Here is a 26,026-nt window from a genome sequence, read left to right as displayed (position 1 = left end):
TGCGCTGTGAGTGTGGTGATGTCGATTTCAAGAATCAGAAACAGGAGGAGATTTACAGGAAAATATTGATGAATATGTATTAGCCCACTGTACATAAGTTGTGTTTGGATCCTTTTGCCTTTTGCACGTCAGGCAGGGTGGGAAGCCCTCCCCGTACCCTGATTGAGCAGTTTTGGTTATGTGTCACAGTGAGGGAGGCTCGGTGACACCTCAATGTGAGAATCGGCAAGCTTCGTTTATTGATTAGAGCATCAGACATTTAAGCACAACATGTAATAAGCTCATGCATATTCTGTAAGCTAAGCAGTCTATTGATTATTCTTACTTCTTCATTCTTTACAACTTACATCTCCCTTTTCTCATGCTCTGCTCTCGGCTACATCATCCTGTTATCAGACTACAGCTATACCCAAGGCCACTGCGGCCTTGCAGGTGTAAGGCCTCAGCTTAGCTGGGCCAGTACTTTTCCAATTCTCAGCTATCCAGAGCATGTCTACGTGACCTTTGTCATGTAACCAATTCCCAACAAAAATGCTCCCTTAAAATCCCTCCAAATACCCCCAAACCTTCTCAGGATGGATTTGGAAGTAATTTTGGGTTAATTTCAGGTAATTTTGGGTTGATTCTGGGTGGATTTGGGGTCGTTTTGGTACCTCCTGGAAACAAAATTTGGTGTAGGATTCAAACCCAGCCAAAATTCCCCCAAATCTCAAAATCCCAAAAATTTCCCCCCAGCTGCCTGGTTGTGGGATCGATTTTTGGTGGATTTTGGGTTAATTTGGAGGAAATTTTGGGTGGTTTTAGTACCTTGTGGATGCCCAAGCGAGTGAAGAATTTAAACCCAGCCAAAGTCTGCTCAAATCCCTCAAAACTCCCCTCAAATTTCACCCAGAGCCCCTCAGGATGGGTTCTGAGGTAATTTTGGGTGGATTTTGGTTAATTTTGGGTCCTTTTTTGAAGCAGTGAGGGTGCAGGGCTTTGAGCGGGGCTGAGCAGCGGGACAGGAAGGGAGGGAGGGAGGGAGGAAGGGAGGGATGGAGGTGTGAACCTCCTCCGGGGATCCCCTGATGGGGACACCCCTAAAAAGTTCTGTGCCAGGATTGAGAAAAAAACGGGACCTTTGGTTTTTTCAGTCTTCAGGCTGTTGTTTATTTTTCTCTTACCAAAAGTTCAGCACGCTGTCTGCACACCAGACTTAGTGTACAAAGAGAAGGCACCAAAAGTCACAGGACACACAGGTTCAAGGTCTTTTAAAATCATTTTGCCCAATTAACTCTTAGAACACATTTTATTTCTACCTTTCTACCAGTAACTAATTCTCTGTTTACCACTCAGCATCTGCATTGCAGCTCTTTCCAACCAATCACCCTGTGCTCCCAACACAGCAGAAAATGGAGGAGATGAAGAACAAGAAGGAGATCAGGCAATGCCCAAAATCCTCCCTTCTATCCACCCTCAGACTAAAAACCCAAAGCTCTCAGTTTTTCCCCCTGTGATAAACTACACTAATCTCTATTTATCACACTCATAGATCCCAATTCTTCCCAAAGTCCTGGAAGCTTTCTGCATGGACAAAAGTTAAAAGCAGTGTTCTCTTGGGGAGAGAGAACACTGTCCTGTCCTTGGGGATCAGTCCTGTCCTTGGGGATCATGACTTCTCAGGACAGGCAGGGAGACATTCCCTGTGCCCTGGCTTCCAACAGCAGGGGGGAAGGGGATGTTGGGGACAGGAAAAGAAGGACTTGGGCAGGAAAAAGGGGAACCTTAAACAGCGTGGTAAGCGCCATTTCTAGAAGGAGGGCCCGGGACAGCGCGGTCGTCACCTTCCCGGGTAGGTGTGGATACACAATCCAGGTAAGATTTCCCATGGATCCGTCTGGGAAACATTAGGGAGCTGGAGATGAAGAATTCTGAACAACCTCGCAGGTGGTGTTTGTGACAATTGTTTTCCTCATGGATTGTACCCCAAGGGGTGTTTTCTTAATTAGCCAATCATGTGAAATGTAAAATAACCAATCAGGTCCACCTGTATTGGGATCGAGTACAAAAAAATGGGTTTCCTAATAAAGATGATTATTGGCCTTCTGAAGATGCATGGAGTGTGTCACTCATTTATCCGTGTCATTTCTGACTCAACAGTGACAGGCAGGGTAGGGGGGACATGGAAAGACGGGGAGGGGAAGGAGGACACAGGACGGAGAGAGGACAGCAGCGCTCCCATGTCACCTCTGGATGGATTCTGTCCCTTGTTCTGCCCTCAGGAAAAGAGAGACAGGGTGGCACAGAGTGTTGGGAAGGATGAAAGTTCAACAAGAAACTTTAACAGATATGTGTGCTTGGCAGAAAGATTTTTGAATGTAGAATCTGAAGAAGGAATAGAAATGAAAGCAAGTTTTGATATCGAAGAAAAGAATTGCTGAACCAGTCTCACTGGGATACTAAGAAGGCAAAGGGTGTGCTACTTACAAGGGGTTTTTATGGCTTAGAGCAAAGGATAAACCTACCTCAATCAGATGTTTTTACCAACTAAAAAGATTCCACAGGTAAACAAGTCAGCAAAGTTGCAAGTAGAAAAAAGGTCTCAGAATTTTCCACTGCAAGAAAACTGAAAAACAACTTCTAGCTTAAACTGTAAGGTACTAACTTTTAGTGACTGGAGAATAGTAATATGAACATGGTAATTACAGGAGTTATGATAGGCTATCGATAAAAGTAAAGGTGAAGATTGGTTCTACTGTACTAGGATGCTCAGCAAAGCAGTGTATATAATGCACTGTAACCAAAGCTAAAGGGTCTCCAGGCTTCTCTGCAGCTGGAGCTGACAGCTCCACATTTTCATTATTTCTGATGGCTCACCTCTGAAAGAAAAAGGCAGTAGCTGTTTTTGGCAGGGTAAGTTGCATTTGCAAATTGGCTCACCTCGTCGGCAGCATTTTTTCTTATCAAAGCTGCTCCTCAGCTTGAGTGGGGAGAAGGTGCAAAAGGATGAGAGAGGCTGGTGGAGCTCTGATGGTCTGAGGATGCAATGGTGCAAAGAGCTGGAAGGTGAAATACCTTTTCTTGAGTTCAGGGTCATTAGGGAAAGGGAGTGTGTGCCTGAAAGCTCCGTTCTGTCAGCCATATTCACCTAGTGAAAGGTTTTTTCCTGCACCTGTGTGTGTGGCCAATGCCAAGGGATGGCAGCTCTTTCTGTTGTGGGGGCATTGCAGCCTCCAACTGCAGAGTATGCAAACTGAGCTGCACTGAAATGTGTTCTCCAGGGCTCAGTTTGGGGGCTGGTCCTGGTTAACTTCTTTATTGATGATCTGGAGATGGAGATTGAGAGCACCCTCAGTAAATTTGCAGATGCCCAGTTGGGTGGGAGTGTGGATCTGCTGGAGGACGGGAAGGCTCTGCAGTGAGACTTGGACGGACTGGATCAATGGGCCAAGGGCAAGGGCTTGAGGTTCCACAAGGCCAAGTGCCACATCCTGCAGGTCACCAGCTGCCTCAGTGTGAGCCAGAGTGTGCCCAAGGGGGCAAGAGGCCAATGGCACCTGGCCTGGATCAGCAGCAGTGTGGGCAGCGGGACCAGGGCAGTGCCTGCCCCTCTGTGCTGGGGCACTGCTGAGGCCAAAGCTCGAGTGCTGTGTCAGCTCTGGCACCTCGGGAAAAAGGACATTGAGGGGCTGAGTGTGTCCAGAGAAGGGCAGCAAGGCTCACAAAGTCTCTAGAAAACATGCCCCATGAGGAGTAGCTGAGGGAGCTGGGTTTGTTCAGTCTGGAGAAGAGGCTCAGGAGGGACCTCCCCGCTCTCTCCAACTCCCTGACAGGAGCGTGCACTGAGGGGGGGCTGCTCTCTTCTGCTGGGCCTGCACTGAGAGCCTGAGGAAGTGGCCTCACGTTCAGGTTAGACTTTAGAAAAAAAATTTCACTGCTCAGGTGTTCAGGCCTGGGAACAGGTTGGTCAGAGAGGTGGTGCAGCTGCCATCCCTGGAGGTGTTAAAGAGGCCTCTGGATCTGACACTGGCAAATGGTTTAGTGGTTTAGGGTTTGCAGTGTCAGTGCTGGGCTAACGCTGAACTGATGGTCTTCAAGATCTCTTTCACCTCTGACGGTTCTACAATTCCAAGCGCTTCCCGCCTGGCCGAGGAGAAGGCTCAGGGCTGTCCTGAGTCCGAGGGCGGCCGTGCCCTGAGGCGCTGGGGCGGCGCTGCGGCTGCGGCGCCTCCTGAGGGGCCGGGCCGGGCTCTGCCCTCAGCTCCGCGAGATCCCAGCCACAGGCCGGCGGGGCCACTGCTGTCCTTCAGCCCTCAGATCCCACCCCTCAGCCCGGTGATCCCACCCCTCAGCCCGGCGATCCCACCCCTCAGCCCGGGGATCCCACCCCTCAGCCCGCAGATCCCACCCCTCAGCCCGCAGATCCCACCCCTCAGCCCGCAGATCCCACCCCTCAGCCCGGCGATCCCACTCCTCAGCCCGCAGATCCCACCCCTCAGCCGGACAGCGCTCGGCAGCGGGCACCCGTCTCGCCTCGGGGTTTGCCCGGAGCCACCTGCGCCGCTGGATCACAGGTACCCGAGCCGTGCCCCATTTTCCCCCCTCGGGACTCCCCAGCCTTCCCACAGAAGAATGCAGCTGCTGTTTCTCTTTAAACTGTTGCCTTCCAACCCCCGCTCCCCCCCTTATTTTAAACATGTATATGTTCTTTCCCTTTTATATTTGGGCTGATCTGGAGTGCTTGCTAAGGCTTCAGAGGGGAGCTCTGATAAGGAGCTGTAAATCGCACACGGCCCATCTGAGGGAGGAGGGTGCGAGGGAGCTGAAATAGGCCAGGACAGCCCCAAGTCCTGTTCCACAGCGCAGCGTCCTCACGGCCTCAGCTGCTGCTGTGGGGTTTGGTTTCCACAGGACGCCAACAACCCGCACTTCTCCCCTCTGGCCTTTGCTCCCTGGGTTTCGAAGGATAAGTCCTGCCCAGGCTGGCTGGTCTACTGACCGTGCCAGCCATGTGCTCTGGTGCTGCTGAGCACACACGTTGACAGATCTGCACTTCTCCAGGAGTGGTTTCTGGGGTTTGAAGCAATGTTACTGGGTTATTTTCCATAACTGATGGAGAAGAGTTTTAGATGCAACATTTGCCAGCTGTTTGTTGAAGCAAATCTAGTTGTCTTTCCACCTTGCTCTGTGATGCAACAACCGAGGTGAGCTATTTGCATCTAATTAATGTAGGTTGGCTTATCAATACTATTTTGCGTACCTCCTGTAGGTTGCAAAAGTCAAAAAGATGCAGGTAAAGGTCAAGATGTGTCCTTGTACACATCCAGTTTTAAACCCCTTGTGCATCTTATATTGCATAATTGTATAAACATGTATTAAACGAAACTCTTCTGAAAACCAATTAGCTCCAGAGCAAACTCATTTTTACAGCCTTCCTTTTGTTTGGGTGACTTGTGTTTTTTCTTAGGCTGGCAGGGTGGTGGCAGTAGGACAAAAAGAGGTGAGGAAGGCTGGCAAGCTTTTCCTTGTTGTGGCAGGGTTGGATTTGCAGGAAAATGAAATGCATGTCTGTTATCACTTCTGAAAGGCTGCAGGGAGATGACCTCTCTCAAATCTTGCTCTCTAAGGGAAGCAGCAAAGGAATGGGGGCAATCAGTAACTCCCAAGAGAAAGCAGGTCTGGCTGTCTTCATTAGGATGACAAGGATTCTGCTTTGAGCCTTTGCTCCACTTGGAGAAGGAAAATGAATCCATTCTTAAGCTGCATTTGTCACTGATTTCAAGTTTCTACCTGGAGCTAAGTAATTTTTGGAGAAATTGTAAGAGGTTACTGTGATGCTTGCATCAACCTTCTCTGTTTGGGACTTGGGGCATGTTTGAGGGAGCATCTTTGTGCCTCCAAAGCTGAATGTCACTCTGCTGCTCTGCTCTCAGAGGCTGCCCCGTGGGGTTTGTGAAGAAGCAGTGCTGTGGGGTTTTGTGGGTTGCATGGTTCATGTAATGTGGCAATGTCTTTGGGGAATTTCAATGGGTTCTCCCTGTAAGGAACATGTCTCTGTGCTCACTGCCCTTGGTTTGATCAGTGCTGCCAGAACAATGCCGATGGTTTGGTGGCTCCTTGAGCAGCAGGAGGCCGAGTGTTTTAGAGTGTCCATCCCCTAAGCAACATGACTTGGTCTTAGTGCCAGTTGTTGGCTGGTGGCAAAGGTGGCCACTCTTGTAAGGAAAGTTGGATCAGCTTTGTTGTGATCAGTGACATGGAGCAGGGGATGTTCTTTACTGACAGTGCCCCTCAGGGGCAACATGGAACGACCTGATTTCTGCAGAATGTCCACTCTCAAAAGGTCATCACCTGGGAGTTACAAATGCAGGGCTGTTATAAAAGACTGTCTTTCCAAAGGAAAACTTTGCCATACAAGAATACATTCAACTCTGTGTGTGTGTGTGAGATGACAAAGTAAAAGCAGAAAACTGGGAAAAGTGCATTTTAGAAAAATGATGTCATTTCTACTGCATATATTATAAACACTGCTAATCTGAACAGAACTGAAAAAACTTTTTCCTTTCTGTTGTAGAACAAGAGCAGAGATTAAAAAACAATGAACACTCAAAAGGTGCAGATAAATCAGTGTGGTAAGATACCTATATAATTTGTCATTATAATCTGCATCAATTTCACAAAGTTTTAGTAGACTGTGATAGGCCTTTTGTGGGGTATTGAGCAGTTGGGAAAACATGCTTTTTCCTACTTGCCAAATTTTGGATACTATATTGGATATGCAAAGGGTAAATCCAATGCCAAACCTACACACATAGTAAAACACACCACCACAAAGTCCCTTTTTATGGTTTTTATTTGCTAATATTTATCCACATTTTTATTGTATTTTAACTTCTTTAAGAACCCTCAAACCTTGTAAGGGTTTACAGTAAACAATACATTCTGTCACTGTTAGAAATAATTATCAACTAAGTCTTTCAATGATACCCCAAAGACTAAGAAGCAGATTTTCCAAGTCTGTTTTCCCACCCAGGGTTGTGTGTAGGTGCCCAGAGAATATTTTGTGTTCTGTCTCCAACCACCTGACTGAGGGCTCTGCTGCTGTGCTGCATGGTTTCTGTCTCCTGTACCTCAGTACCATGGAGCAGCCTTGTGCTCTTGGACTCTTTCCTTACTATTCCACAGATTTTCAACTGCACTCTGAATTTTATTTGCACTCTGAATACTTTAATGGCTCTGTATTATTTACACTTAATGCACCTTGCAATTGTGAATTTAATATTTAGTAGTTTACATCAGACTTACTAAGAATTACTGGTAATGAAAGGCCAGAAATATTAAAAGGAGGCTGTTACTCTGCAAAGGAAATCATGCTCAAATAACAAAGGATGGACAGAAATATTTCTAGGTTTGTTGTTTGTGGCTGAATAGAAGTGATGTAGCTCCATTTTGGCTCACTTCCCCCCCTTTTTAAAAATACACCTACATACTACATTTTGACAGGTTTATTCTAATACTGACTAGATTAATAGATAGAAAAGATAACAATTTTAATGAAGGTTTTTGTGTTTGCTCTTAGATATGAAAACAGATCTGAACTTACTGCTGGAATGCCTTAAATCTCAGTTGGACTGCCCTCTGACTCAGCAGGAGGCTGTGGTCACTGTCTATTCCATTTGCCAACAAAACAGTAAGAAAGGCTTTTCCTTAGAAACAATGCAGGCATTTATGTTCACCATATATTCCAAGAAACTGGTGTGCACTGTAAAAATGTCTAAAGGACATAAGGCTTGAGATGTTGGAAAATCTTAGAAGCCTTTCATTTTGCAGAGAAACAGAAGCAAAAGTTTCTGTTCTTTTTTCCTCTTGTAGGTGAAGCGAGTGAATACTTTGGAGAAATTGGTGGTTTGATGTTTAAAAATGACCTTGCCAAGTCGAGTGCTCGTTGCATTGTAGAGGAAGCAGCTTTATTTACATTGGGGATTATTCTAGAGAGTAATGGCAATAAAAATAACACTGTTTGAATTTCTGAGTGCACTATGACCCCCTGTCATTACTTGTGCTCCTGCTTTGTCTCCATTTTCTTTTGGTCACACAAAATGAGACTGCAGGATTGTCAGTTGGAGCAAGGGCAGGGAAGGTGCCCCAGTTGCCCTGTCCATCCCCGGATTTGATCTGTGCCTTGCTGACTTGTGCACACAGGGTGTCTTTAGGTTACCAGACAGCTGCACTCCCCCTCTCCCTCAGCAGCAAGTGTTCAGTGACTGCTGGATTGTTCCAAAGCTTGCCAGGGTCCTGCTTGGTGTAGAACTCACTGCAGGGGGAAGCCCTCAGGCACTTCATAGTCCTGCCCTGTCTCTGCTCCCCACATACTGGCTACAACTGAAACTTAATAATTCAGGATGCTGAGTAGCTTACTTTAGGACTTAATGGTTTTCACTTTTTGTTTTCAGTGTCTTGTCAACAGACTTTGTGTACTTCTGCATTGCTTGAAGAACTCATTTTATTTTGAATTAAAAAGGATTCTGATGTGAACTTGAAAAGAATGTCTTTTTCTGTCATCTTAGTACTGGTGTCAAATAATGGTAATTGTTTTTTTTTTCTGTGTTACAACAACACTCCTTTTCTGTTTGGCAATCTGCAGTCCGAAATTTGGAACATGCAATAAGCAATGTTTTGATGAAGTGAATTTATAAAGATGAATGTTTGCATGTAACCGAACCTGAATTGTCGAAGTAGGCCGTTGCTCACTGGGATTTCCTTAAACAGCAGAACGTGGTTTAGTTCAAAAAAGAGAGTTTGCAAATGCAAACCCGTAGTTTCTGAGAGTGTCTAGAAAGAGAGAGACATAGAAAGGTTATTTACCAATATGTTGATATGATTTTATATTTCCTTCTGGGGAGGATATGTGCTCAGGAAAGGGAATGTATGTTGCAAATTCAACTTGCTTTTGAGATTTTGTCTGCGGTTGCATTTGTCTCTGGAGTCTTGTGTGTGTTCTCTTATAGAAAATGGGCAAACCCATGTCAGAGACACAGGCTGCATCAGCCTGCTGCTGCAGTTGTTCAGGTGAACAGGGTTGCAATTCAAACAGACAAATAGTAGGCTGGTTTGCAGCTATGTTTCCTTGACTATCTGTGTCATGGTCTGAGCCTGGTGAAATGCCAGTGCTTCCATGAGAAAACCTCTTTTCCTGGTATGTACTGTGAGATGTGATCAGAGACGGAGCAGAGCAGGCTCCAACTTACGATTGAAAGGAAAAAAACTTTATTAACATAAAACTACAGGGAAAAAACACACAGAACACAGTATGAAAACCTTCCAAATTTCCTCCTCCTCCCCCCATCAAATTTCCTAATTCCGTTTCCACCCTTTGGATAATCAATTCTCAATTCTTCGAGAAGACAGGAGTCCCTCTTGCACCACAGATGTCACCCAGGAAACAGTCGAAACTTCTCATGTTTCTGTGTCACGTGTGGCACCGCCCGGAGAACATTTTGCCATCGTGACCTCTTCCTTCCATGTCCAGTGCTCTCACCACTGCACATGGACCAGAGCTGCTTCTAGGGTTTTTTCCCTTTAAGGATGCTTTGTCCAGTTCCAAAAAAAGAGCACAGTCCCTCTCCTTTTGGGACACCTGTCCCCCCCATGTTTCACCCCCTGGGGCTGAGGGGTCTCTCGAACAGAGATCATCTTCCTCTTCTTCTTCTTCGAAGACGGAGGGCATCACCACCATTCTCCTCCACCCTTCGTCTCTGTTCACACACTCTCACATCACCGCACTCTCCTGGCTCTGAGCCATTGCCTCCCCCTAGATGCAGTCTCTGTGTCACAGGAACTCAAGGGTTCTGTCCATAGCTATCCAAGAAAAGTCCAGCCGAAAGCCACTCCATCATCTCCTCCCACCTAGAATTCTTCTCAACTTCTCTCAATCTCACCAACTCCAGGAGGAATCAGCATTTGCAAGGTTTCCATCATCCCAAGAAGGGTTAAAAGTCCCAGGCTCTGCTGGTTTGGTTCATGAACTCCCATGGCTGGCTGCCCTGCTGGGCACCCCCCCCTTCTCCTTCACTCCAGCCGCGCTATCACAGGCACAGTCTGCTCTCTCTCTCTCTCCCTCCGGGAGGGGAATGGGGGATGGCTGCCCGAAGCCCTTGCAGTGCAATGCTCCTCGACCCTTCGGCCCAGGCCTGGCCTACCTCCCTCCAGCCACATGGCTCCCTTCCCCCCCCTGCCCAGCCCAGAGCTTGACAGGGGAGAGGTCTCTTCTGGTCCAGGGCTGGAACTCAAAAGGAACTTCCAGTGGGAGTTCACAGCTTTTAACCCCCTGTGTTCTCAGAGGCGTATCCATGCCCTCAGTGGACAAACCAGGTGCCAGTATTAAAATCTGGACACCGATTGGCGTGACCACACCATCCCAAAAAAAACCCCATTTCCCCTCAAACCACGACACTCTGCCACCAGCACACCCCAAACACAGGCAGAGGAAGAAGCAGCAGGGGCTGTTTTGCGGCCATGCCCAAGAGAAACTGGAAGGGTGCCCTCCCTCTGGTCTCACTTGGTTGGCTTTCTGACTGGCTCTGAGCCTGGGGCTGCCATTCCTCACTTGTGGGGACCAGAACCACACTTGGGATCCCAGCACTGCCTGACAGCGCTCCGGGCACTGGCGTGGTCGCGCCTCCAAGTCTCAGGCACCGTGCTGCAGCTTCATTTGTCCTTAGGCACACCCAAAGCTCTCTGTTAAGCCCAGATGGTCTCTGGTTCTGCCCTCTTCCTGATCCTGTGCAGGGATGGAGCACTGCTGTGCTTTCAGGAAGCTGTTCTTGAAACCTTCCAGCATTCAAAGCTCCTTTGCTTTCCATGGATGCTTGCCATGGAATCCCTCACAGCTGGGTTCAGAGCATCCTCAGGTTTGCTCTTCCAATGTCCACGGGCTCCAGGGTGCTCAGCAAGATCTGTAACTCCACAGTGTTGTGGAACTGGACCTTCAGCACAGGGACCTTTCCAGCCTGATCTGCCCTTGTCCCTCTGTGTCTGTGCACAAAACACGGTGCGGAAGAGAATGGCAGGAGAGGCCTGTGTGTCCCAAGGCTCTGGATTTGCATCGCTCCAGCTCCACAGGGATGCAGGTAAAGCAAAGAAGCCAAACTGTTTATTAATGGAAGGCAAAGCAAAGGGATGAGCTGGGAGGGAAGAAAGGGGATGGGCAGGTTCTGAGGGCTGGAGGGAGGGAGCTGTCAACAGCAAGAGAGAAGGCAGGAGCTATGGGAGCTTCCCACAGGCTCAGCTGTGCCAGTCATCAGCTGTGCCTGGAGCTCCAGCTGATCTCCTCTGGTCTCCAGGTGGTGTCACCTTCCAAGGGATCTGGAGGTCTTAAAGAGACACTGGTTCTTCTGAGCCAGCAGATGAAAGTAGTTCTGCATCTCTTCCCTCGAATATCACCTGAACAAATATGCTTATGCAGGAGGGGCTGTTGTCTTCACTCAGGCCTTGAAGGGCTGAAAGAGAGAGGAATAGAGCCACAGTCAGAACCTGGATATGCAGGAATCCAAGGAGACCTTTCTGCCAGAGCCATCCCACCCAGCTCTTGCCATGGCCAAAAGAGAGGAGGGGGATCAGCTGCAAGGTGCAGGCCATGAATCCCCCTGCCTGCATCCCTGAAATCTCTTGTGCTATGCCCACCTCATCCACACAAGGAGCGAAGCCCACCACAGCTGGGGCAGGGATTGCAGCTCCCTGCCCAGGGATTGCAGCTCACCCAGCCAGCCCCTGCTGACAGCCTGCTGCCCTCACTCACCCTCACAGAGGGCCTGGAGCTCTTCCTTCTGCTCCATCAGGAGCAGCCTGGCCATCCCTGAGAACACAGGCTAACCATAACTAAGGCTGCTGTGGCTATTATCCAGTTTGCTTTATGGCCTAATAAGGTGAGGAATTAATGGATTTTTAACTTCCTCTGGAAGGCAGGCACATGAATTCAGAGCTATCAGACAGTAAGTTTATGGTTTTGGGTTACTTTAATAATGGTACTTACTGTGAGGAAATGACACTGGGGGAAATTTTCTCCCAGCCCTTCACCCAGCTCTTTCGGTCTGCCCCACCGGTTTCAAAGGGTTCAGATCCACTCTAAATGCTAAAGATACCATACAGTGGTTGGTGTTGCTGATAGGCCTGTTCTATTTAGCATTCAGAGATAAAGGAAGATTAACCTGGATAACCACTCTGACACCTACCCCAGAGCCTAGGGATGCTGCTGCCCCAGAGCCTGCCCCTGCCCCAGAGCCCATCTCAGAAATGAACCACCCAGGGTGGGTGGGGGTTTCTAGTGAAAGAGATGGGCCAGATGCTGAAGGAGTACATTTCCCCAGCTGGTGAAAAACCCTGCCATGCCACAAAGAGGGAGAGTCTGATGGTGCAGCAGTGGAACCCACAGATGTTACAACAGTCCAGGTTCCAGCTGAACTGCAAAGGCAATCACAGCCAGCAGCAGTTGCCCCAGTGGAAATAAGGAGATCTAAGATGAAGCCAGAGCAGCCAGATGAGCATAAGAAAGGAGGGCCCTCACAACCTGCAGGAGAGACAAGAGTTGAGATCATCACTGAGTCCCTGATGTACAAAAGTCTCTGCAGTCTGCACAAAGACATTGTACAACAGGGATGTGAGTTTTATACAACCTGGCTACTTTGGGTCTCGGACCTTATGGGTACAGGTGTACAACTGGATGGTGGCGAGGCAAGGAATTTGGGACCCTTGACCCAGGACTCAGGTACAAATCATATTTTTGTAAGGGAGTCAGGCTCTCTTTCCCTCTGGGAGTGGATTTAAAGAGTGTCAGAGAGAGGTTTGTCCACAGGGAGAGAATGCAGGACCATCACCATAGAATGTGCTGGAAGACCCTCTGAGAGGGGAGGAAGGGATCCAACAGCTGAGAGAAGTGGCAGTATTGGAGGTACTCTTTGGGAGGGATAGACAGCATGATAATGACTCCGACATGGTCAGGTGCACAGGGCAAATGCTGTGGAGTCTGGCAAATCTGGGGCCATCTCAATACATCACCTTCATTGAAACAATTAATGCCAATACCAAGCGAGAGACAGTGGGCTTAGAACAAGCTTAGAAATTATGAAAGTATGATCAATGGATCATTGATGATTTGATCCATGATCAATGGATCAAGGCTCATGTCTCTGCCATGGTTCAAGAACTCAGAGTGGAGATGAAGGAGGAGATGAGGAGGAACAGTTCCCACATTGCAGCAGTGCCAGTCACAAGCCCCAAAGTCAGATCCCAACGTCCCCCAGCCAGAGAGAGAGGAGACACCCCACGGGCTGACCTGTGATTCTTTCTGCGGGATCATGGGGCAGGCATGGGAAGGTGGGATGGAAAACCTACTTCTGTCCTGGCAGCACGGGTGTGTGAACTCAAGAAGGGAAACGCTAATCAAGGGAACTCCAGTAAAGTGAAGGTAGCCTCAGCCTTCCATGACCGGGCTGCTGAGTATGATCTGTCACATCCCCTTGAAGGAACCTCTACCATCTATGCCCAAGAAAGAAATAATACCCAGGGTTAGAGGGGCCCTCCTCTAGCCAAGGAGAGGCATGGGAAAACCGATCTTCTGAACGGTGTGGATCCGATGGCCTGGCACATCAGAACCGCAAAAATACGATGCTTTAGATACTGGTGCGCAGTGTACCCTGATACCATCGAGATATGTGGGGACAGAACCTGTTTCCATTGCCAGGGTGACAGGGGGATCACAGCAATTGACCCTGTTGGAAGCTGAGGTGAGCCTGACTGGGAAAGAGTGGAAGAAACATCCTATTGTGACTGGCCCAGAGGCCCCGTGTGTTCTGGGCATGGACTTTCTCTGGAATGGCTATTACAAAGACCCAAAGAGACTTATGTGGGCTTTTGGCATAGCTGCTGTAGAGGCAGAAAACATTAACAGTTGAACACTTTTCCTGGACTGTCAGAAAACCCATCTGCACTAGAACTCCTGAAGGTGGAAAAGCAACAAGTGCCAACGGCCACCTGAACAGTGCACCGCCGGCAGTATCGGATGAATCAAGATGCTGTGATCCCCATCCACAAAATGTTTTGTGAGTTGGAGAGCCACAGGGTGGTCAGCAAAACCCACTCACTTTTTAACAGTCCCATCAGGCCTGTGCACAAGTCTGACAGAGAACGGAGATTGATTGTGGACTATTGTGCCTTGAATGAAGTGACTCCACCACTGAGCGCTGCTGTGCCGGACATGCTGGAACTCCAGTATGAGCTGGAGTCCAAGGCAGCAAAGTGGTACGCCACTATTTACATTTCCAATGTGTTTTTCTCCGTTCTTCTGGTAGCAGAACGCAGGCCTCAGTTTGCCTTCCCCTGGAGGGGCGTGCAGTACACCTGGAACCAACTGCCCCAGGGATGGAAGCGCAGCCCCACCATCTGCCATAGACTGATCCAGACTGCACTAGAAAAGGGTGAGGCTCCAGAACATCTGCAATACATTGATGACATCATTGTGTGGGGGAACACAGCAGTAGAAGAATTTAAGAAAGGAAAGAAAATCATCCAGATTCTGCTAGAAGCCAGTTGCGGCATCAAGAAGAGCAAAGTCAAGAGACCCTTCCCAAGAGATCCAGTTTCTGGGGGTGAAGTGGCAAGGCAGACGGTGTCAGATTCCCATTGAGGTCATCAACAAGATCACCGCAATGTCTCCACCAACTAGCAAGAAGGAAACCCAAGCTTTCCTGGGTGCAATAGGCTTTTGGAGAATGCAAATTCTCGAGTACAGTCAGATCGTGAGCCCTCTTTACCTGGTCACACACAAGAAGAACGAGTTCCACTGGGGCCCTGAATAGCAACAAGCCTTTGCCCAGATCAAACAGGAGATCGCTCATGCAGTAGCCCTTGGCCCAGTCAGGACGGGACCAGAGGTGAAGCACGTACTCTACTCTGCAGCTGGGAACAATGGTTTGTCCTGGAGCCTTTGGCAGAAGGTGCCTGGGGAGGCTCAAGGCTGACCACTGGGATTTTAGAGTCAAAGCTACAGAAGGTCCAAAGCCAACTACACTCCCACAGAGAAAGAAATCTTGGCTGGCTGTGAAGGAGTTCAAGCTGCATCAGAGGTGATTGGCACAGAAACACAACTCCTCCAGGCACCCCGACTACCAGTGTTGGGCTGGATGTTTAAGAGAAAGGTTCCCACTATCCACCACGCCACTGATGCTACATGGAGTAAATGGATTGCTCTGATCACACAGCGTGCCCATATTGGAAACCTGAATCACCCTGGGATTTTGGAGAGAATTACAAAGTGGCCGGAAGGTGAAAACTTTGGTCTCTCTGATGAAGAGGAACAAGAACCAGTGACACATGCTGAAGAAGCTCCACCATACAACCAACTGCCCCCAGAGGAAACATGCTACGCTCTTTTCACGGACAGTTCCTGTCGCATCGTAGGGATGAACCGGGAAGTGGAAAGCAGCCGTATGGAGCCCCACAGGACAGGTTGCAGAAGCTACCAAAGGAGAAGGTGGATCGAGCCAACTTGCTGAACTCAAAGCTGTTCAGCTGGCCATGGACATTGCTGAGAGAGAGAAATGGCCAAAGCTCTACCTTTACACTGATTCATGGATGGTAGTCAATGCTCTGTGGGGATGGCTGGAAAGGTGGAAAGCGGCCAATTGGCAGCGTAGGGGAAAACCAATCTGGGCTGCTGATGAATGGAAGGACATTGCCACTTGGTTGGAGAAACTACCTGTGAAGGTCCGCCATGTAGATTTCCATGTCCCCAAGATTTGGGCTAATGAGCAACACCAAAACAATAAACAGGGAGAGCAGGCAGCAAAAATAGAGGTGTCAAAGACAGACCTAGATTAGCAACACAAGGGGGAGCTGTTCATAGCTCGATGGGCCCATGATGCCTCCGGTCATAACAGCAGAGATGCACCTAGAGGTGGGCACGAGACCGAGGGGTGGATCTAACCATGGACAGTATTTCTCAGGTTATCCATGACTGTGGGACATGTGCTGAGGTCAAACAGGCCCAGCGGGTGAAGCCCCTGTGGTATGGTGGGTGGTGGTCCAAGTACAAGTATGGGGACGCCTGGCAGATTGACTACATCACACTGCCCCAGACACGCCAAGGCAAGTGCTACGTGCTGACCATGGTGGAAGCCACCACTGGGTGGTTGGAGACACACCCTGTGCCTCACGCCACTGCCCGGAAAACCACCTTGGGCCTGGAAAAGCAAATCCTGTGGAGACATGGAACCCCTGAGAAAACGGAGTCAAACAACAGGACCCATTTCAACAACAGCCTTATCAACACCTGGGCAAGGGAACCTGGTACTGAATGGATTTATCATATCCCCTATCATGCACCAGCTGCCAGGAGAGTTGAACGGTGCAATGGACTGCTTAGGACTACCCTGCAGGCTCTTGGGGGGAGAACTTTTAGAACTCGGGAAATGAACTTATTAAAAGTTGCCTGGATGGTCAACACATGAGGGTCCATCAGTCGAGCTGGCCCTGCCCAGTCTGAACCCTTGCACACAGTGGATGGAGATAAAGTCCCTGTTGAACACATGAAAGGTATTTTAGGAAAGACTGTTTGGATTACTCCCACCTCAGGCAAAGACAAACCCATCCATGGGATTGGTTTTGCTCAAGGACCTGGTTACACTTGGTGGTTAATGTAGAAAGATGGAGAAAACCGTTGTGTACCACAGGGAAACCTAGTCTTAAGAACTGAGAACTGTGTGTAAGGTTTCATTGTGATGCAGATAGAAATAGAATAATGGGTGGATAATGTCCTAGACTGCAAGGTAATGTGTGTTCTATTCCCATCTGTTAGAGGTAGGACAGTTATCTTTTGTAATTGGACAGTTTTTCTTTATCTCTTCCACGCCAATCCTCCCTCTGAGGAGACATCTACTATTAATGGGCTATTGAATATCACTGCATGACTGATAACAGTTACATCATCCCATTGTGAGATGCTCCACCCAGAGGGAGGAACCAAGCATTCCAACCTGGATAGAATCTGAGATTTTGGGACACCCCAACAGCGTTTCCACTTTATTCCCAGAGGAGCAGCAGGCTTTTCCACTGGATTCCCAGAGGAGGAGCAGCCTTTCCACTGGATTCCCAGAGGAGGAGCAGTCTTTTCCGCTGGATTCCCAGAGGAAGACCAGGCCCATCTACACCACCACTGGATCTTCAGAGGAGGACTACACCCTTCTACAGGATCACTGCTCCAACAGAACCACACCTGTCTGCAGGAAGACTGCAGGAGGACTGCAGCCACCATTTAAATTGCACTGCTACCAACACCCTGACCCACAGGGTGTCAGGTCGTATTCTGACACTGTCAGTGTTGTTTGGTTTTACTGCATTGTTTCTTTTATTTTTATTTTTTTCCTTAATAAAGAACTGTTATTCCTGCTCCCATATCTGTGCCTGAGAGCCCTCTCAATTTCAAAATGCTAACAATTCTGAGGGAGGGGATTTCATTTCCATTTCAGGGGTGGCTCCTGCCTTCATAAGCAGACACTGGTCTTTTCAAACCAAGGCAAGGGGAAAGGTTCAAAGCCTCAGTTTTAATTCCCATAAATGTTTGAAGGAGCAAATAAAATAGGAACTGGGGATATTCTGTTAGTTCCAGATGCAAGGTGAAATTTATTAGGATGGGATTGACAGGTGCAGTTTGACATTGTAGAGCTCCCAGAGAAAGAAAAAATGGTAGTTAAGCTTCTCCAGTTAAGGGAAGAAAATAAGGAAAAAATTCATGAGATTATGTGGCCAAAACTAAAAAACTGAGGTAAATTAAACATCAAACCTTTAGTAATAAAGATAGTTAATGAAAACCATCCAGTTTGGATACGACAATATCCAGTCTCTCTGGAGGGGAGATGAGGACTACGGCCGGTGATCCAGGACCTACTTGAGGACAGGACCTTAGAACCATGTATGTCCCCCCATAATACACCCATATTACCAGTAAAGAAGTCAGATGGGACTTGCAGGCTTGTCCAAGATTTGAGAGAAGTGAACAAAGAACAGTGAATCCATACCCACTTGTGCCTAATCCCTATATGCTACTGAGAAACATCCCAGTGGTTCAGTGTGATAGACCTAAAAGATGCGTTTTAGGTGTGCCCACTGGCAGAGAAAAGTGGGATATATTTGCCCTTGAATGGGAGGACCCTGATTCCAGGAGGAAGCAACAGCTTCGGTGGACTGGGTTACCCCAAGGGTTTTCCGAATCCCCAAATTTCTTTGGTCAAGCCCTAGGAGAAGGACTACAACTCTTCTCCATGAAATCTGAGATAAAGCTCATCCAATATGTAAATAATTTGCTTTTCTCAGGACAGGAAGAAAAAGAAGTTTGGGAATCCACCATAGTGTTGCTAAATTTTCTGTGGGACCAAGGACTTTGTGCATCTAAAAAGAAACTCCAATTTATAGAATGGGAAGTAAAATACCTAGGAGATGTGATTGGTCAAGGGAGCTGGTGGCTGAACCTGAACCCTGAGAGAATTATGGGCATAGTCTCACTCCCACGGCCAAAAACTAAGAGGGAAGTCAGGAGGCTTTTAGGCCTGTTGGGATATTGTAGGCTATGGATTGAAGGAGACACGCAGGACATCAAGTTCCTCTATGAAAAGTTAGTTGAAGAAGAGATTACATTGGAAAAAGGTGATGAACAAAAGTTTGAAGTTTTAAAGCAAAGATTAGTCAGTGCACCAGCACTGAGTCTTCCTGCCTTAGACAAAGCTTTTTATCTGTTTGTATATGTAGAAAGAGGGGTAGCACATGGAGTGCTAAGACTGAGGAGGATCCAGGAAACCAGTGGCCTTTTTATCAAAATTCCTAGGCCCTGTCAGCCAGGGGTGGCCAACCTGCATTCAGACAGTGGCAGCAACTGCCGTACTTGTAGAGGAAAGCAAAAAATTAACCTTGGGGGAAAATTGAAAGTATACACCCCTCACTCAGTTAGAAATAGCCTAAGCCAAAAGGCTGAGAAATGGCTCAGTGATTCCCAAATGCAAAACTATAAAGCCATCTTAATAAATAGTGATTTAGAGCTAATCGTGAGTAACCAACTCAACCCTGCCCAGTTCTTGTATGGAGAACCAGGTGAGGAACTAATACAAAATTGCCCAGAAGTTATTATCTATCAAACTGAAGTAAGAGAGGATCTAACAGATCAACCACTCCAATGTGGGAAAGGATTGTACATCAATGGATCTTCACAAGTAATAAAGGGGCACAGGGTATCGGGTATGCTCTAGTGCATGAAGGGTTGGTAGCCACAGAAAAGAGAAAGTTACCTTCCAACTGGTCAGCCGTAGCGTGTGAGCTATATGCCCTAAAGTGAGTGCTGGAAATATTAGCACAGAAAAAGGGAACCATATATACAGACTGAAAATACACTTTTGGAGGAATGCATACCTTTGGAAAAATTTGGGAAGGGAGGGAGCTATTAAATTCAAAGGGAAAGGGACTGATTTACAAAAAACCTTTTAAGAGGTATTAAAAATGTTACAACTGCCAGAAATAGCAGTGGTGTATGTTAAAGGACATCAAAAAGGGGTGGCTCAAGAAGCACAAAGGGACAATTTAGGAGATTTAGATGCTAAGAATGCAACTGAATCAAGGGCAGAAAAATTAATGATAGCATTAAGCCTCATGAGAGAAATGCAAGAAGTCCCCGTATTCAGTGGGACAGAAGAGGAAGAACTGCTTAAAATAGGAGCCAGGAAAGGTAACGAAGGGAAGTGGAGATTAGCAGATGGGAGGCAAGTGTTGAATAAGAAAATGCTAGAAGGCGTACATGGAACAACACATTGGGGTACACAAGTGCTAAGTGATCAATTTCTAAGGGATTGGGGCTGCATAGGAACTTTCGGAATAGCTAAACAAGTAACGGAATGGCATGTGATATGTCAACAGGTGATTAAGGAAATCATGAGGAAAACATTCAGAGGAGGGTAAGAACTAGCCTTAAGGTCCTTTCAAAACATCCAAGTCAACTTTACCAAGCTTCTCCAGGTACAATGGTGGAAGTTTTTGCTAGTGATAGTAGATCATGTGACTCCTTGGGTAGAAAGCCAATGCCAATGTTGTGAGTAAAACACTTCTAGAATCAATCATTCCCTGATATGGGATAGCAAACAGGATTGATTCAGACCGGGGAACTCATTCACATCTAAGATATTGCAGAAAGTTGTTTAGGCCCTGGGAGTAAACACTCCATGGCATCCACAGAGTTCCAGTCATGTTGTAAGGATGATTCAATCTATTAAAAGAGTTCTCGTTCAGCTGATGATTGAAACTCCAATGTCATGGATAAAATGTCTCCCTTTGGCCTTATTAAGAAGTAGGAACCAACCCCAGTCAGATCTGGGGATGTCACCCTATGAAATGATGTTTGGGTTGCCCTTTCTGACCTCACCCCAGAGGGTTGCCACCTCTGAGGAAGGGGAAGCCAATGCCAAGAAATAAGTTATGTCTATAGCACAAACCTTAGAAGGGCTAAGACATAAAGGGGCAATTCCTCAGACTGCCACCCTGGATTTCAGAATCCATAATAATAATCCTGGGGATTGGGTCATGATTAAGTCATGGAGAGATCAGCCTCTAACTCCTCAGTGGGAAGGTCCCGTTCAGGTACTGCTCACCACCGAATCGGCCGTGCGAACGGCAGAGCGGGGATGGACTCATGCCAACAGAGTCAAAGGCCCAGTAGAAGAACCCAAAGAGTGGACTATAACATCCAGGCCAGGTGAAACGAGATTGACTCTCAAGGAGAGACTGAAAGGCAACCAGAGAAACAGCAGGAAGCCCAAAAAGTAGAGTCAAGCTTCCACCAACCAACTCGAGAACTGTCTTCTGTTTTAATGGGTGAGAATTACCAGCACCTGTTGAGGGGAAGTACACGTGGGACTGTAAAAGGCAATGGGACAGCTTCTTCAAGAAAATAGGACAAAGGAAGGTGGACAAGACCAGGTTGGCCCCTTTGTTTGCTACCAAGAAGGCTCCATAGCCCTGCTGTGGGTAGCAACCCCGTAGGCATGGTAAGGTAGGGACAAAAGGCCATACCAGACCTCTGACATTCCTCAGCTGTCTTTTAATTCAACAGGGACTGGAGGGCAGGACCGAGTTGGGCTCTGTACTCACCCCTAAGATACACTGACTATGGGTAGCAGCCACATAGGCACGGTAGAGGGGAGTCAAAGCCATACTGGACCTCTGAGATGCCCTTTTCCCCATTCCAAATAAGTGTGTCTAAGGAAAGCCTGAGATTTTTTTCTCCTGTTCCCACTGTCCTTGCCCACATCAACAAATGCTGGTATGACTCATTCAAGAGAGAGAGACTAAGTTTTTACCTAATTTTTCAAGAAAAAAAATATTGAAAAAGAAAAGGGGGGTTTGTTATAGGTGAGTAATCCTATGGTTGACTCTCACAATTAAGGGGTGAATATTAAATTTATGTTAAGAGAAGTTCTGTAGATGTAGAGTTATCCTTTCCCTACCCCTTGCATTGTTATCACGGGATGGCCTCAGTAGTCTGGGAATTTGGGAGGGTTGGCTTGTTACTAAGGCATCACCTGACCTCCAATCAAGGTGTAAGAAAGGGATCTCCACCAGTGGACAGAGAAGAAGGAGTCGATTGACAAGACTTTGGGAGGGGCTTGAGGTATAAAAGACAGAACATCCATTTTGTTTTCCATTCAGCACGGGGAGACTGAATGCTTTGGTCCCGGTGCTGTGTTCTTTTCTTTTTTCAGTCTTCTGTTGTATTTTGATAAGATCTTAATAAACCATTTAAATTTTTGAAAGTAAAAATTGTTTCTCACATGGGGCAAGGCTGTCTACACTGGGTCAGCTGTCAAGGTAAAACTCTGACCTGGCCAGACCTCCTTCTGAGCAGCCCTGGATCAATATCAATCACAGAATACTGCATGCAATCACCTCTTGTATAATAAGAACAGCAATACAAGACACCCTTCAAGATAGGAATATGTTTCCTAGAAGCTCTTTGAACTATTTCTCCATAACTGTAAAAGGAAACCTTTCTGATGAACTGCACTAGAGCAGTGGGAAATCAAGGCAGAGCCATGGTTTGTCAGGACTTGCATGATCCTTATGAGCCCTGTGGTGCATTTGAAGCTGAGACCTTGAATATCAGGGCCTGAGAGAAGATTGCAAAAACCTTTCTAGGAATCAAAGTCAGAAGAAAACCACAAGGTGTCTCCAAGCATGAATGGGTCCCACTGAGGTCCATCCCCAAAAACGGCTTCTCATGGACTCCTTGGAGTACAAAATTGGAGGCCAGGATTCCACAAAAAACCTCTCAAAAATTCAGAATGGAAAAGAAACTCCAAAGTACTTTAAAACCTTGAGTATCTCAAAGCATTAATGAGCCCCACTGAGTGTCAATACAAAGCTCTCAAGGGACTAATTAAAGCAGATAATTGCAGGCTATGACTGCACAATCTTTCACATAGGGTCTGTATCAAAAGGGAAACACCAAGTACCTTAAAAAACTGAAGTACCCTAAGTATTATTGAGCCCCACTGAGTGTTGTTACAGACAAAGCCTCTCCAGGGACTAATTACAGCAGATAATTGGAGGCCGTGATTGCACAAACCTCTCAGAGACTCCAAGGCAAAAGCCAAACCCAAAGTCCTTTGAAAACCCTGCAGTCCCTGGGAGCATTCAGGAGCCCCCAGGGCCATTGCTGAGCAAGGCTCCCCAGGGACTCCTTCCAGCAGATCCTTGAGGCCACTGGGATGTGGGCTAGGGGGGGATGCTGAGGGCAGGACAAGGGGCTGACAGTGCCCAGCCTGGCTGGGGCTGTGCCAGGAGGCCCCAGTGCCTCAGGACAAGGTGTCTCCTCCCAGCCCTTGGTGGCACAGACCCTACTGTGCCCCAGGGCACCAAGACTTGGCTTCTCTTTGTCCCCACCTGTCATCACTGCCTCCAGTTCTCTGCTCTGCCTGGGGCCTGGGGACACTTTCTCTGTCGTGTCTCTCAGTGGGACCCATTAAAAGTCCAAGAAACTTTGGAGTGTGATTCTGACTTGGAGTTCCTGAGAGGTTTCTTCAGCTCCCTCTCAAGGGCTGATGTTAAGGGCCTGAGCACAAAGCCCCAGAGGGTCATTAAAGTCCTCGTGCTGTGTCTGTGCTGCTGAGCTGGGCTGGGCTCCTGGCACAGAGGCAGCTCCTGGTAACCAAGAAGAGCTTCAAAAGCACATTTCTCTTGATGAGCAGCTCTTCTGCCAGCCCAGCAGGGCTGGGGCACTGCCTGCAGCCACCCTGGGCACAGCACAGAGGCACAGAGAGCTTCAATCAGGCAGGGCTGGGAAGGTGCTGAGAAGTGCCTGGGGCACAATCCCTGCCAGCCCTTGGCACAGGAACCTCTGGCTGCAGGACAATGCAGCTGCAGCTCCTGCAGTGATCTCCTAAAGCTGGAACCTCCCAATGCCTGCAGACTCGGTGAGTACAACTCTGGGTATTTCTGGTGCAGGGGAGGTGAAATGCTCATGAAGCTCTGGCATGCTGCGGGGTTCTGGTCAGTCATAGAATATTACTAAGAGAAGGATTTTGGTAAAAAAGAGGAAATTTCGTAAGGCTTTATATTCAGTGGCATAATATTAGGGAATGGCAGGGAGAGGGGATAAATATTTAAGGTTCATTAGGAAGTAATAATGATGAATTTTGACAACAGCCTGAGAGATCTGAACTGTTACTTTTAGGGATCCATAGGTTCAAAGGAGATCCCTAATGTGTTTTCAGACACTCTTCCCTTGGACAGCACTAGCATCACTTTTGCTGGACCCATCGTCCTCAGTCTGAGCTGTCGCTTCTCCAAGCTGCAAACAGTACCTGCCCCAGCCAGTGCCCTGCAAACAGACAGGGTTCTCTAGGGCCAAGGAGAGTGCACAGAGATTTGGGGTCTGTGAGTGCTGGCACAGAGAGATCAGGCACAGGGAAACACCTGCAGGAGGTAAATCTTCAGGAAGCAGAGAGAAGATCAGGCAATGGGAGAAAACAAAAAACCCAGAGATGCTATAGCAGGGAGAGTTTAGAGATCTCCACAGGAACCCCTGCAGTGCAGCCCCTCCCTCTGAACAAGCCCCCTCCCTCCTGTCCCCCCAGCCAAGCCTCTGCCCTCAGGGCCAGGGCTCCAAGGTGTGCAGCCCCTCCTGTGCAGGCAGAGCTGCAGCAGAGCTGTGGGGCAGCTCTGCAGCCCCGGGCCCAGTTCCCTCTGCAGAGCACAGGGCTGGGAGCAGCTGCCCGGCCCTGGGGGCTCTGGCAGGGGGCACAGCTGGCTCAGGGTGATGCTGTCCCCAGTGCCCGGCTCTGGGCAATGCTGTCAGTGCAGCCAGGGAAGGAGCTGCATCTCCCTCAATCCAATGCCATCATAAGGGCACTTGGAAGTCTCCCTGAGATTTCAGTCCAAGCTTGAAGATTCAATCCACGGTGCAAACCTGTCCTAGAGCATCTCTGTGTTATAAGATACATGGGGAAAGGCAGAGGAGTTGTGACACTGAAAATGCTGCTGGGTTGGTGAAATGATCAAAGCGAGTCCTTGGCTACAAATGTGGATCTGGGCTGTGGTGGATTCTTCTGCTCTCAGTCGTACCTGGTGACATTTTAGATGAAGCATGGGAAGGTGATCAACCTCCACCTGAGAAAGGATAAAACATAGAAAAACTCTTAAGAGGTCAGAATGACAGACCATCTCCTCCACTCCCCACTCATCACTTTGCCTCACTGAACTTGCTCTGTTCTCCCTGAATGCAGCAGAAATGCTGAGGGTTTCTAATATCCAAGAACACCAGCAAAGATATGCGGGACCTCTAAAAAATGCCAGAACACTTGAACAACAAAGCATGTCCATCTGTGTTACACAGGAGGGGATATTGGAAATGGCTTTGATTTTGGTACAGCTATCTCCTCTAACACTTCACTGTACTTTTCTCCAAGAACAGGGCCCCATATGCAGCCCCAGCAAATGTCCAACAGCAGCTCCACCAGCCACTTCCTCCTGCTGGCGTTGGCAGACACGCGGCAGCTGCAGCTCCTGCACTTCTGCCTCTTGCTGGCCATCTCCCTGGCTGCCCTCCTGGGCAACGGCCTCATCATCAGCGCCGTAGCCTGCGGCCACCACCTGCACACGCCCATGTTCTTCTTCCTGCTCAACCTGGCCCTCACTGACCTGGGCTCCATCTGCACCACTGTCCCCAAAGCCATGCACAATTCCCTCTGGAACACCAGGACCATCTCCTACTCAGGATGTGCTGCACAGCTGGGTTTTTTTGCCTTTTTCATCTCAGCAGAGTTTTATTTGCTGACCATCATGTGCTACGACCGCTACGTGTCCATCTGCAAACCCCTGCACCACGGGACCCTCCTGGGCAGCAGAGCTTGTGTCCACATGGCAGCAGCTGCCTGGGCCAGTGCCTTTCTCATTGCTCTGCTGCACACAGCCAATACATTTTCCCTGCCACTGTGCCATGGCAATGCCCTGGGCCAATTCTTCTGTGAAATCCCTCAGATCCTCAAGCTCTCCTGCTTACATATCAACCTCAGGGAACTGGGGGTCATTGCAGTCAGTACCTGTTTGGTACTTGGCTGTTTTGTGTTCATTGTTTTCTCCTATGTGCAGATCTTCAGGGCTGTGCTGAGGATCCCGTCTGAGCAGGGACGGCACAAAGCCTTTTCCACCTGCCTCCCTCACTTGGCTGTTGTTTCCCTGTCTGTCAGCACTGCAGCCTTTGCTCATCTGAAGCCCCTCTCCATGTCCTCCCCATCCCTGGATCTGGCCCTGTCAGTTCTGTACTCAGTGGTGCCTCCAGCCCTGAACCCCCTCATCTACAGCCTGAGGAACCAGGAGCTCAAGGCTGCAGTGTGGAGACTGATGACTGGATGCTTTCAGAAACATTAAACTGCTGGCCAATTTCTGCCAATCACTTGTAAGAAAACTCATCTTTGATACTTTCTTTTAGTTTGCTTGTGAGGTCTTTTTCTGTTTGTTTTAG

At 48.1% G+C, this 26,026-nt stretch overlaps 1 protein-coding gene across 1 annotated transcript; it reads left to right on the top strand.

Annotated features, from left to right (window-relative positions):
- The first annotated feature begins 25,062 nt into the window (after nucleotides 1-25,062).
- LOC132334974 (olfactory receptor 14I1-like) lies at nucleotides 25,063-25,932 on the top strand. The gene has a single exon (XM_059861095.1). It carries the CDS (start codon nucleotides 25,168-25,170, stop codon nucleotides 25,930-25,932), a length of 765 nt encoding a protein of 254 aa, XP_059717078.1. The 5' UTR covers nucleotides 25,063-25,167.
- The last annotated feature ends 94 nt before the right edge of the window (nucleotides 25,933-26,026 follow it).

The sequence above is a fragment of the Haemorhous mexicanus genome, chromosome 16 (genome assembly GCF_027477595.1).
Source record: "Haemorhous mexicanus isolate bHaeMex1 chromosome 16, bHaeMex1.pri, whole genome shotgun sequence".
NCBI lineage: Eukaryota > Metazoa > Chordata > Aves > Passeriformes > Fringillidae > Haemorhous > Haemorhous mexicanus.
Note: the sequence above shows the minus strand (reverse complement) of the source record. Positions and strands in the feature narration are given on the sequence as shown.